This window comes from Xenia sp. Carnegie-2017, unplaced genomic scaffold (genome assembly GCF_021976095.1).
Source record: "Xenia sp. Carnegie-2017 unplaced genomic scaffold, XeniaSp_v1 HiC_scaffold_21, whole genome shotgun sequence".
Lineage (NCBI taxonomy): Eukaryota > Metazoa > Cnidaria > Anthozoa > Malacalcyonacea > Xeniidae > Xenia > Xenia sp. Carnegie-2017.
Window position 1 is genome coordinate 4898995 of NW_025813484.1, and position 13236 is coordinate 4912230.

General features: G+C 32.3%; 1 protein-coding gene, 2 long non-coding RNA genes and 2 pseudogenes across 3 annotated transcripts; 2 read left to right on the forward strand and 3 right to left on the reverse strand.

Moving 5' to 3' along the window:
- Positions 1–3903: 3903 nt before the first annotated feature.
- On the forward strand, positions 3904–4970 carry LOC124444576 (annotated as a pseudogene).
- A 913-nt stretch (positions 4971–5883) lies between these two features.
- LOC124444422 lies at positions 5884–6958 on the reverse strand (annotated as a pseudogene).
- A 3691-nt stretch (positions 6959–10649) lies between these two features.
- Positions 10650–12360, reverse strand: LOC124444189 (threonine--tRNA ligase 1, cytoplasmic-like). Its single transcript, XM_046994776.1, has 5 exons — positions 12217–12360; positions 11980–12052; positions 11733–11847; positions 11029–11194; positions 10650–10958 (listed from the first exon to the last, which is right to left on the reverse strand). Exons 1-4 carry the CDS (start codon positions 12252–12254, stop codon positions 11049–11051), a joined length of 372 nt encoding a protein of 123 aa, XP_046850732.1. The 5' UTR covers positions 12255–12360; the 3' UTR covers positions 10650–10958; positions 11029–11048.
- A 216-nt stretch (positions 12361–12576) lies between these two features.
- On the forward strand, positions 12577–13230 carry LOC124444191. Its single transcript, XR_006947876.1, has 2 exons — positions 12577–12652; positions 12836–13230. It is a non-coding gene; the product is annotated as an uncharacterized LOC124444191 (long non-coding RNA).
- LOC124444193 lies at positions 12696–13173 on the reverse strand. Its single transcript, XR_006947877.1, has 3 exons — positions 13086–13173; positions 12858–12977; positions 12696–12762 (listed from the first exon to the last, which is right to left on the reverse strand). It is a non-coding gene; the product is annotated as an uncharacterized LOC124444193 (long non-coding RNA).
- Positions 13231–13236: the final 6 nt, after the last annotated feature.

Below are 13236 nucleotides of genomic sequence, written 5' to 3' on the forward strand. Positions count from 1 at the left end.
ACCGAGACTGTTGTCACGTTATTAACTTTCTTTCACCAACAACTGTTTAAAACAACATGAAATCTTAACCAAGATTGCTAAAAGACAAGTTTGAAAACAAACAAAATACAAACAACAAACAATTATCAAACAAACGAAATAATACCTTACATAACTCGCGCATCAACTGACTACCAAAACAACAATACTGACAAGTGAGCATCTGTCCACAGTACAACAGCACTGACTATAGACAACGACTTACGTTAGAAAGTAGGTTAATAAACTCAAAACAAAATCATTGAACAGAATACAAATATCAGCACCTTATACGGCTTACAAGCGAACAATTAATAAATATACCACACAAACTAAAACATCACATATTTCCCTTTCTGTCATGACGTCTAGAGAACAAATACAGCGAACCTGACTAATGTTGGAAACGTCAGTAAACTCTGAACACCAACAGTGGTTCCAAACCTTTTAATTTCTATTTTTTGTACAGTAAATAAAAATAGTTTAAAAAGACTTTATTCATACCAGGAATGTAGTTTTACTGTGAAAGTTATTGCATTGCGAACTTTCTTATTTAGTGTTGATCCGTGATCCAAGTCTGTATCAACGCGATAACCAGCGGCATGGAGCTTCTTTTGAATCTAAACATGACCAAATGTCAATAAAAAAGGACAAAAAAATCCAATTCATAAAATAGCAACAATTTGTCCATAGCTGAATTTGCATTAGCTTGTGAAAGTTTGATCTAAGGCTTACTAAATTAAATTTACCTGCTCGGAATAATCATTATATTTACTACTGACAGGAATTACTACAACTTTGGGAGAAAGCCATAAAATCCTAGAAAATAACAGAAATACAGTGCGTCAAAATTTTAAAATAAAGTAACGTAAAATGATAAAAATTTCCAAACAATTATGAAACTTTGTACCATTTTTAATTTAACATTTTAGGACATTTCATTTGTTTTAAGCTCTGGCATGAGCCAAGAAAACACTCACCATTTTCCACCAAAGCTTTCAGCAAGAATAGCAATCATTTTTTCAACTGAACCTAGAATAGCTTGATGAATAATAACAGGATGTAATTTTTCATCTCCTTCACCACTGTCAATAGAGTAATAGAATATTGATAAATTACTAAATTGTTACAATTTGTAAAGATCTACAATTTCATGGAAACTTAAACTGTACCATAATCCTCTGACTATAATACACAGGCTTACATATACATATACTTATATGCGGGTGGGTTTGTTTGTGGGCGAGTTTGAATGCAGGTGGGACTTTCAGTGTTCAGCAATGTAGCAGGCTGCATATAAGTATATAGTATATATAAGCATATAAATATATAATAATAGGTTTCTATAGAAACAAATAATCATGCCACTGTTGGTTAAATGAATTAAGTATCAAGACCGTAGTGAGGTTATTCAACAAAAAGCTTACTGGCAAAACTAACCTAGCGTAAGTGAGGTTGAATCTCTCAGGAAATTGGAAATCCAGTTCAATTGTTGCACTTTGATGAGACCGTCTCATAGCATCAAAAATTTTTACATTAATCTATAAATTGTGATAGCAATGAAATTATAAATTCACAATGGTATACATCTATAAACATAGAAAACTTCATCCCCCATCCCTAGGATTTATCTGTCGTTTTTGACCAAACATATTCAAAGCTTCCACCAGTTTCTAATAAAGTATAAAACTAACTCATTTAGTTAAACAATTAAAAATATTATCAATCATTAAACATTTTCGATATTTGTGACAAGACAACTAAAAAACATTGTAAAGGCTGCATTTATGTTCGCTGTAAACAAATTGCCTCTCTTTTTTGGTAGGTAAACAAACCAATCTGTATGACAAATCAACAAATGAAAACATTCTATATTTTATTTCATTCTTGAATAACTGTCTATACCTTTGATATCCATAAAGAGGAATTGCACACAATGAAACAAATGTAACTTGATTAAATAGTTCATTGGTTGCAACCATTGAGTTGTAATGTTTGAAATGTTCAAGGTTATAAGCCATTTTGATTTCAGCAAGCGGAGACTGAAACGAGTTAATATTTTAGTTGCAATATTACCAAATACTAAATAAAATCAATAACAAGAAAACAATAACAATGATGAACCAAAATTGTTAAAGAACATATTTTAAGTAAAACGACTCATGCAAGGTAACTCAAATGTTCAACTCATGATGGTGAAAATATAAAAAAACATACCACGTGGTATCATATTTCATACTTTTCATAAAAAGACTATAATTTATGCATTTGAACAGATTTTCCGCAACAAAAAGATCTGTTATAAAAATAGGAATTCCACCCCCCCTAAAAATGAATATAATCATATTTCAAAATTTTTATCAAAAAACTACAATTTATGCATTTGAACAGGTTTTCCAAAAAAAAAAGAACTTTTACAAAAATTAGAATTTCACTCCCCCCTGAAAATGAATTTTATCATACTTCAAAATTTTTTTATATTTTCACCATCATGAGTTGAACATTTGAGTTACCTTGCATGAGTCGTTTTTACTTAAAATATGTTCTTTAACAATTTTGGTTCATCATTGTTATTGTTTTCTTGTTATTGATTTTATTTAGTATTTGGTAATATTGCAACTAAAATATTAACTCGTTTCAGTCTCCGCTTGCTGAAATCAAAATGGCTTATAACCTTGAACATTTCAAACATTACAACTCAATGGTTGCAACCAATGAACTATTTAATCAAGTTACATTTGTTTCATTGTGTGCAATTCCTCTTTATGGATATCAAAGGTATAGACAGTTATTCAAGAATGAAATAAAATATAGAATGTTTTCATTTGTTGATTTGTCATACAGATTGGTTTGTTTACCTCCCAAAAAAGGGAGGCAATTTGTTTACAGCGAACATAAATGCAGCCTTTACAATGTTTTTTAGTTGTCTTGTCACAAATATCGAAAATGTTTAATGATTGATAATATTTTTAATTGTTTAACTAAATGAGTTAGTTTTATACTTTATTAGAAACTGGTGGAAGCTTTGAATATGTTTGGTCAAAAACGACAGATAAATCCTGGGGATGGGGGATGAAGTTTTCTATGTTTATAGATGTATACCATTGTGAATTTATAATTTCATTGCTATCACAATTTATAGATTAATGTAAAAATTTTTGGTGCTATGAGACGGTCTCATCAATGTGCAACAATTGAACTGGATTTCCAATTTCCTGAGAGATTCAACCTCACTTACGCTAGGTTAGTTTTGCCAGTAAGCTTTTGTTCAATAACCTCACTACGGTCTTGATACTTAAATCATTTAACCAACAGTGACATGATTATTTGTTTCTATAGAAACCTATTATTATATATTTATATGCTTATATATACTATATACTTATATGCAGCCTGCTACATTGCTGAACACTGAAAGTCCCACCTGCATTCAAACTCGCCCACAAACAAACCCACCCGCATATAAGTATATGTATATGTAAGCCTGTGTATTATAGTCAGAGGATTATGGTACAGTTTAAGTTTCCATGAAATTGTAGATCTTTACAAATTGTAACAATTTAGTAATTTATCAATATTCTATTACTCTATTGACAGTGGTGAAGGAGATGAAAAATTACATCCTGTTATTATTCATCAAGCTATTCTAGGTTCAGTTGAAAAAATGATTGCTATTCTTGCTGAAAGCTTTGGTGGAAAATGGTGAGTGTTTTCTTGGCTCATGCCAGAGCTTAAAGCAAATGAAATGTCCTTAAAATGTTAAATTAAAATGGTACAAAGTTTCATAATTGTTTGGAAATTTTTTATCATTTTTACGTTACTTTATTTTAAAATTTTGACGCACTGTATTTTCTGTTATTTTCTAGGATTTTGTGGCTTTCTCCCCAACAAGTTGTAGTAATTCCTGTCAGTAGTAAATATAATGATTATTCCGAGCAGGTAAATTTAATTTAGTAAGCCTTAGATCAAACTTGCACAAGCTAATGCAAATTCAGCTATGGACAAATTGTTGCTATTTTATGAATTGGATTTTTTTGTCCTTTTTTTTATTGACATTTTGGTCATGTTTAGATTCAAAAGAAGCTCCATGCCGCTGGTTATCGCGTTGATACAGACTTGGATCACGGATCAACACTAAATAAGAAAGTTCGCAATGCACAACTTTCACAGTAAAACTACATTCCTGGTATGAATTAAAGTCTTTTTAAACTATTTTTTATTTACTGTACAAATAAATAGAAATTAAAAAGGTTTGGAACCACTGTTGGTGTTCAGAGTTTACTGACGTTTCCACAACATTAGTCAGGTTCGCTGTATTTGTTCTCTAGACGTCATGACAGAAAGGGGAAATATGTGGATGTTTTAGTTTGTGTGGTATACTTATTAATTGTTCGCTTGTAAGCCGTTTATAAGGTGCTGATATTTGTATTCTGTTCAATGATTTTTGTTTTGGGTTTATTAACCTACTTTCTAACGTAAGTCGTTGTCTATAGTCAGTGCTGCTTGTAATGTTGTGCATTGTGATGCTCACTTGTCAGTACTTGTTGTTCTTGGTAGTCAGTTGATGCGCGAGTTGTAAAATGTAAGGTATTATCATTTGCTCTTGTTAGATTGTTTGTTGTTTGTATTTTTGTTTGTTTGTTTTGTGTTCATTGTCTTTTTAAGTGTTGTCTATTTTAAAAAGCAAAATAGATGGTTAAATGATTTCATGTTGTTTTTTAAACAGTTGTTGGTGAAAAAGAGACGGTCTCAGACACAGTCAACGTCAGAACACGTGACAACAAAGTACTCGGTGAAAAGTCGGTCATGGCCATGATCGAACGCTTGCGAGATTTAGCCAGCTCACGAAATCTGACAAGCGAAGATTTTTGAAATAAAACAACATTTTTATGGTAAAGATAAAATGAATTTACTCGCAAAAATAAATTTGAATGTAAATCCCATGATGCGTCGCAATTACAGAAAAATAGGTACGCGTACATGCTACTGGTCACTGGCAGACTGGCGGCAGTGGTCACTGGTATTTAATCAGTGGTCACTGGTCACTGGTATCAGTTGTGGTAATATTGATTTTATCGTGGTGGTAAATTCTTCCATTCGTAATTTATGGCGATAACCATCAGCAACTTTTCAACTTTTTATCATCAAGTTTTCACTCAAACGAGATCGCTTCTCTTTCATATTTTGGCTTGTTTCTTGAGCTAGTAGGAGGCTGTGTGCGTTGATACAAATCTGTTGAAAATTGATGAATTATACAATGACCAATCATGTAACTACGCGAAGTTCTTAAATTCATTAATAATGAATATTTTTGAAGATTTGTTGAAAAAAGTGTGGTATATACCAGTCCGATGGTTGTATTTGTGGGTGTATATGCCATATACCACGTGGTATGTTTCGCTGCCGTAAAATGGCATATGAACACAAAACAAAGAAACAAAAATACAAACAACAAACAATCTAACAAGAGCAAATGATAATACCTTACATTTTACAACTTGCGCATCAACTGACTACCAAGAACAACAAGTACTGACAAGTGAGCATCACAATGCACAACATTACAAGCAGCACTGACTATAGACAACGACTTACGTTAGAAAGTAGGTTAACAAACCCAAAACAAAAATCATTGAACAGAATACAAATATCAGCACCTTATAAACGGCTTACAAGCGAACAATTAATAAGTATACCACACAAACTAAAACATCCACATATTTCCCCTTTCTGTCATGACGTCTAGAGAACAAATACAGCGAACCTGACTAATGTTGTGGAAACGTCAGTAAACTCTGAACACCAACAGTGGTTCCAAACCTTTTTAATTTCTATTTATTTGTACAGTAAATAAAAAATAGTTTAAAAAGACTTTAATTCATACCAGGAATGTAGTTTTACTGTGAAAGTTGTGCATTGCGAACTTTCTTATTTAGTGTTGATCCGTGATCCAAGTCTGTATCAACGCGATAACCAGCGGCATGGAGCTTCTTTTGAATCTAAACATGACCAAAATGTCAATAAAAAAAAGGACAAAAAAATCCAATTCATAAAATAGCAACAATTTGTCCATAGCTGAATTTGCATTAGCTTGTGCAAGTTTGATCTAAGGCTTACTAAATTAAATTTACCTGCTCGGAATAATCATTATATTTACTACTGACAGGAATTACTACAACTTGTTGGGGAGAAAGCCACAAAATCCTAGAAAATAACAGAAAATACAGTGCGTCAAAATTTTAAAATAAAGTAACGTAAAAATGATAAAAAATTTCCAAACAATTATGAAACTTTGTACCATTTTAATTTAACATTTTAAGGACATTTCATTTGCTTTAAGCTCTGGCATGAGCCAAGAAAACACTCACCATTTTCCACCAAAGCTTTCAGCAAGAATAGCAATCATTTTTTTTCAACTGAACCTAGAATAGCTTGATGAATAATAACAGGATGTAATTTTTCATCTCCTTCACCACTGTCAATAGAGTAATAGAATATTGATAAATTACTAAATTGTTACAATTTGTAAAGATCTACAATTTCATGGAAACTTAAACTGTACCATAATCCTCTGACTATAATACACAGGCTTACATATACATATACTTATATGCGGGTGGGTTTGTTTGTGGGCGAGTTTGAATGCAGGTGGGACTTTCAGTGTTCAGCAATGTAGCAGGCTGCATATAAGTATATAGTATATATAAGCATATAAATATATAATAATAGGTTTCTATAGAAACAAATAATCATGCCACTGTTGGTTAAATGAATTAAGTATCAAGACCGTAGTGAGGTTATTCAACAAAAAGCTTACTGGCAAAACTAACCTAGCGTAAGTGAGGTTGAATCTCTCAGGAAATTGGAAATCCAGTTCAATTGTTGCACATTGATGAGACCGTCTCATAGCATCAAAAATTTTTACATTAATCTATAAATTGTGATAGCAATGAAATTATAAATTCACAATGGTATACATCTATAAACATAGAAAGCTTTATCCCCCATCCCCAGGATTTATCTGTCGTTTTTGACCAAACATGTTCAAAGTTTCCATCAGTTTCTAATAAAGTATAAAACTAACTCATTTAGTTAAACAATTAAAAATATTATCAATCATTAAACATTTTCGATATTTGTGACAAGACAACTAAAAAACATTGTAAAGGCTGCATTTATGTTCGCTGTAAACAAATTGCCTCCCTTTTTTGGGAGGTAAACAAACCAATCTGTATGACAAATCAACAAATGAAAACATTCTATATTTTATTTCATTCTTGAATAACAGTCTATACCTTTGATATCCATAAAGAGGAATTGCACACAATGAAACAAACGTAACTTCATTAAATAGTTCATTGGTTGCAACCATTGAGTTGTAATGTTTGAAATGTTCAAGGTTAGAAGCCATCTTGATTTCAGCAAGCGGAGACTGAAACGAGTTAATATTTTAGTTGCAATATTACCAAATACTAAATAAAATCAATTACAAGAAAACAAAAACAATGATGAACCAAAATTGTTAAAGAACATATTTTAAGTAAAAACGACTCATGCAAGGTAACTCAAATGTTCAACTCATGATGGTGAAAATATAAAAAAATTTTGAAGTATGATAAAATTCATTTTCAGGGGGAGTGGAATTCTAATTTTTGTAAAAGTTCTTTTTGGAAAACCTGTTCAAATGCATAAATTGTAGTTTTTTGATAAAAATTTTGAAATATGATTATATTCATTTTTAGGGGGGGTGGAATTCCTATTTTTATAACAGATCTTTTTGTTGCGGAAAATCTGTTCAAATGCATAAATTATAGTCTTTTTATGAAAAGTTTGAAATATGATAAAATTCATTTTCAGGGGGTGGAATTCCTATTTTTGTAAAAGTTTTTATTGTTGTGGAAAATCTGTTCAAAATGATAAATTTTTTATTTTGATGAAAATTTTGAAATATGATAAAATTCATTTTCAAGGGGAATTCCTATTTTTGTAAAAGTTCTTTTTGTTGTTGAAAACAACGAATATTTTCATATTTTTTCGATATTTTCGGTACATCGATATATCGATATATCGATATACCGAAAAAACCAATATTGCTAAACCGATAATTAAAAAAACCACCAATATTTATCGATGTTTCGATATGCCGCAACAGCCTACCTCGCTGGAGCCTTTATGTCGTAAAAATGCTTGGAATCATTCGAGTTTTCAGTGGTTGACAAGTGCTTATCCAAAACTCTCGAGCGTATGCTAGGTGCTTCAACTACGTTCAATTTCATCAAGCTATCTTTAACCTAGCGTCGTTGTTTCTCTTCTGCCATGCTTGATTTTGTTTCAATGTTGGAAGTTTCATTTTCAAGCAGTTCTTCTACCTCGATCTACGAATTATAATATCTGTCATAAATATTAAAGCAGTTTGTTTATGTAGAAAATATGCAGACACAAAGTTGTGAAGAGAAATAAAAACATCTTTAACATTGTCACGGATATTACGAGGGGCATAACAAAGTGTTGATGAGTTTGACTAACTCTACGTTTATAAGAAACTTTTAAACAATTCTAACCCTAACCTTAACACTTACACTAACCATAATCTAACCCTGACCCTAATCCATACCCTAACCATTGAACCAATGTATGAAATGTAGTCAATTGTAGCCACATTATAAGCCTAGTTCCTTTGTTTTTGAAGTTCAATGTGCATTCTAATCTTTCGTTTCAAATCCGCATTTTATTCCTGTAATCTGGTAGCCGATATTCTTGCAAGCATTTCTCAAATGATATTCACAAATGGAGACTCGACAAGATATGTTAATTTTTTTTCACCAAACAAAAAATTTGTCACAGTCTGTTACGGGTCTTGCAGCTGACATATGAAATGTTTGTAAGTGTGGCAGGAAAATTACATTTATATAGCTACTCCTTGTTTTGATATGTTAAGCATCACACAATAACAAGAAAACGAATGAGGAATTGGTCACATTTACCACTAAAAACAGTAAAATTCTAGAGCTCCAGTACGAATAGCAAATGACTGTCGAAACGAGGGACGATCTTGGCCCACTGCGATAATATTTTACCAAATGAAGGGGAATTCCACAAAACATGTCCATTTGGACATATTATACAAGTGCACATGTGTCAACTAACCCTGGTTTAACCAAGGTTTGCGTTAAATACGACGCTTTATATTTTTCATTGCTGTAGTATGAACTACTTTTTTGAAGAATATATATTAATTCTGGGAGTAAAATATCTTTACCTTCCTCAGCATAGCAAAGTTTTTCTTTATTGGTTTTTTATCACGTGCATACGTCGCTATGAAATTCTCATTATCAAGATTTTCCCAGATAATTGCAATCTATAGCATCCAGCATCTAGACGTTCGTCGACAAAAATCATACGTAAAGCAACTATTTGTTGTTTAAAATCTTGATAGAACTCACGCAGATATAAAGATAGTTTTCAACTTTTCACAATGAAATTCAATAGCTTTTAGATTTCCAGAATAATTCACCACCAAAGTCAGTCTACTACGTGAAGATATCTGTCTTTTATATACTCATGCCTCCAGTCCATTTTTGATCGCTAACATCGCTTCCCAAATACATCCTTGCCCGAAGTCGCGTTATTTTATACATTTCAGCCAACATTTACATATTCTTGCTATAAAATGATTAAGGCTCCGTTTACACTATACCGGATTACATTGCTATCGTAGCAGGTTGAATATTCTTTGTATTAAAAGGCAGTGAAATTGTTCAACGTCAGAAACACAATCAAATAGACTGAATCCATCAGCTCAATAAGCTTTTACTCCGAACAGTTAACCCTTGAAAGCAAATGAAGATGTCGTGTTGAGCGAATCCGGTATAGTGTAATCCTTAAACTGACAATTGTTCTTTTTAATGAACAAAACAGTTTTATTGTTTGCACAAGTGGTGTTTGATTGCTAATATGCGCATAGGGATTGTTCATGCAAGCAGTTCATCGTCAATCTTAGAAAAGTATGCAAATGCTGCTGTCATAAGTTTGTGACGTTCTTTGTCTTGGACAAAACAATATTCCCTTTCGATTTTAACCCAAGAATGTCGTTTCTCGAAATACAAAATAGCCTTAAACATAGCAAAGCTAAAACTTATTTTTGATAAGTGTTAAGAAAAATATATTATTCACCTCTTGCTTTCGTCTTTGTCAAACGCACACCATCTTTGTCGAAGTCGAGCACAAATATCTTGGTCGAAGTTGAACACAAATATCTTTGTCGAAGTCGAGCATAACTCTATCTTTGTCGGCTTCCGAATTCTGCTTTTCGGCTAGCTTTTAGGGACGACAAAAAAGAAACCTTTTGGTACGTCAAGTAGTAGATAGGTTAGCCGTATTTAAAACTAGAGACACAAACAACATATATTTCAACACTAAAATCGTCGTTTCTTTACAGAGATATAGTGAAGAAGTTCCCATTCTGGCCTGAACGACGCGGGAAAACTATCTCGTTTTTGAGAAAGAATTAGGACGTCACGACGATAATTTCCGATCGTGAGCTCGTCGGAATTATTCAATATGGCAACTCTACTTTTTTCAACAAATCTTCAAAAATATTCATTATTAATGAATTTAAGAACTTCGCGTAGTTACATGATTGGTAATTGTATAATTCATCAATTTTCAACAGATTTGTATCAACGCACACAGCCTCCTACTAGCTCAAGAAAAAAGCCAAAATATGAAAGAGAAGCGATCTCGTTTGAGTGAAAACTTGATGGTAAAAAGTTGAAAAGTTTTTGATGGTTATCGCCATAAATTACGTATGGAAGAATTTACCACCACGATAAAATCAATATTACCACCACTGATAAAGTACCAGTGACCACTGATAAAGTACCAGTGACCACTGCCGCCAGTCTGCCAGTGACCAGTAGCATGTACGCGTACCTATTTTTCTATAATTGCGACGCATCATGGGATTTACATTCAAATTTATTTTTGTGAGTAAATTCATTTTATCTTTACCATAAAAATGTTGTTTTATTTCAAAAATCTTCGATTGTCAGACTTCGTGAGCTGACTAAATCTCGCAAGCGTTCGATCATGGCCATAACCGACTTTTCAACGAGTACTTTGTTGTCACGTGTTCTGACGTTGACTGTGTCTGAGACCGTCTCTTTTTCACCAACAACTGTTTAAAAACAACATGAAATCATTTGACCATCTATTTTGCTATTTAAAATAGACAACACTTAAAAAGACAATGAACACAAAACAAACAAACAAAAATACAAACAACAAACAATCCAACAACAGCAAATGATAATACCTTACATTTTACAACTCGCGCATCAACTGACTACCAAGAACAACAAGTACTGACAAGTGAGCATCACAATGCACAACATTACAAGCAGCACTGACTATAGACAACGACTTACGTTAGAAAGTAGGTTAACAAACTCAAAGCAAAAATCATTGAACAGAATACAAATATCAGCACCTTATAAACGGTTTACAAGCGAACAATTAATAAGTATACCACACAAACTAAAACATCCACATATTTCCCTCTCTGTCATGACGTCTAGAGAACAAATACGGCGAACCTGACTAATGTTGTGGAAACGTCAGTAAACTCTGAACACCAACAGTGGTTCCAAACCTTTTTAATTTCTATTTATTTGTACAGTAAATAAAAAATAGTTTAAAAAGACTTTAATTCATACCAGGAATGAAGTTGTACTGTGAAATTTGTGCATTGCGAACTTTCTTATTTAGTGTTGATCCGTGATCCAAGTCTGTATCAACGCGATAACCAGCGGCATGGAGCTTCTTTTGAATCTAAACATGACCAAAATGTCAATAAAAAAAAGGACAAAAAAATCCAATTCATAAAATAGCAACAATTTGTCCATAGCTGAATTTGCATTAGCTTGTGCAAGTTTGATCTAAGGCTTACTAAATTAAATTTACCTGCTCGGAATAATCATTATATTTACTACTGACAGGAATTACTACAACTTGACGGCGAGAAAGCATTAAAATCCTAGAAAATAACAGAAAATGCAGTGCGTCAAAATTTTAAAATAAAGTAACGTAAAAATGATAAAAAATTTCCTAACAATTACGAAACTTTGTACCATTTTAATTTAACATTTTAAGGACATTTCATTTGCTTTAAGCTCTGGCATGAGCCAAGAAAACACTCACCATTTTCCACCAAAGCTTTTAGCAAGAATAACAATCATTTTTTCAACTGAACCTAGAATAGCTTGATGAATAATAACAGGATGTAATTTTTCATCTCCTTCACCACTGTCAATAGAGTAATAGAATATTGATAAATTACTAAATTGTTACAATTTGTAAAGATCTCCAATTTCATGGAAACTTAAACTGTATCATAATCCTCAGACTATAATACACAGGCTTACATATACATATACTTATAATTTTTTTAACTATAAGCTGTGTACAAAAACAAAGTGAGAGAAGTCACCATCATGCATAAAATGCTCTCTGATACGTAGATGAACACTCGTATTTACTAATTAGCAGACTTGTATATACTATATATTACAGATAAACTTCAAAAATACTTATCTTCCATCTAGCAATCCAGTATCAGACTCTCTTAAATTATTTGGTAAGAAGGTTTTCTGTAATCCAAGAGTTGTTCCATCCATCACCACCTTTTGGGGAATTCTTCCACATAATTCACAAAAAAACCCATAGTCAAAATCAATATCAAGCAACCTTAATAAGAGAAAATTCAATAACTTAATAAAACAAGCGATCACTATCTCAATGGAATATTCATATTTTACAGCTGAAAATGAAATGATGCTTACCGTATCATGGCAATGATAGCGAGACGAAACTTGGCGTAAGTTATTTCCTTTGGGAAAATAAAATTACCCGAAGACACTTGCCTTTGTACATACGCAACATAATATTTGTACATAGGTAAACTGAACAAGAATAGAAAAGAAAAAACATTCAAAAGAGATAGGGCGAGAAAATTAAATAATGGACAAACGTAGCTACTAATGCTTCGGCAAATTTTCATTAAAAAGTACCTCGACGTTATGAAAAGCCGAATGTAATCTTTTAGAACGGCATGAGATATTGCATATGATCCAAACCATACAATCCTGTTTTCAATGCCATCATAATGCTTTTTCGTAGCACAAGAGGAGCAAGGTCTACAATACACTAAATAATTTATTT

Excerpts from the sequence above, each read along its gene's own strand:
- LOC124444189 (XM_046994776.1), bottom strand. The coding sequence starts at position 12,254 with ATGATTGTTATTCTTGCTAAAAGCTTTGGTGGAAAATG. Across the intron at positions 11,848-11,979 it reads ATAATGATTATTCCGAGCAG|ATTCAAAAGAAGCTCCATGC; the intron begins GTAAATTTAATT and ends GGTCATGTTTAG. Across the intron at positions 11,195-11,732 it reads ACAGTACAACTTCATTCCTG|TTGTTGGTGAAAAAGAGACG; the intron begins GTATGAATTAAA and ends GTTTTTAAACAG.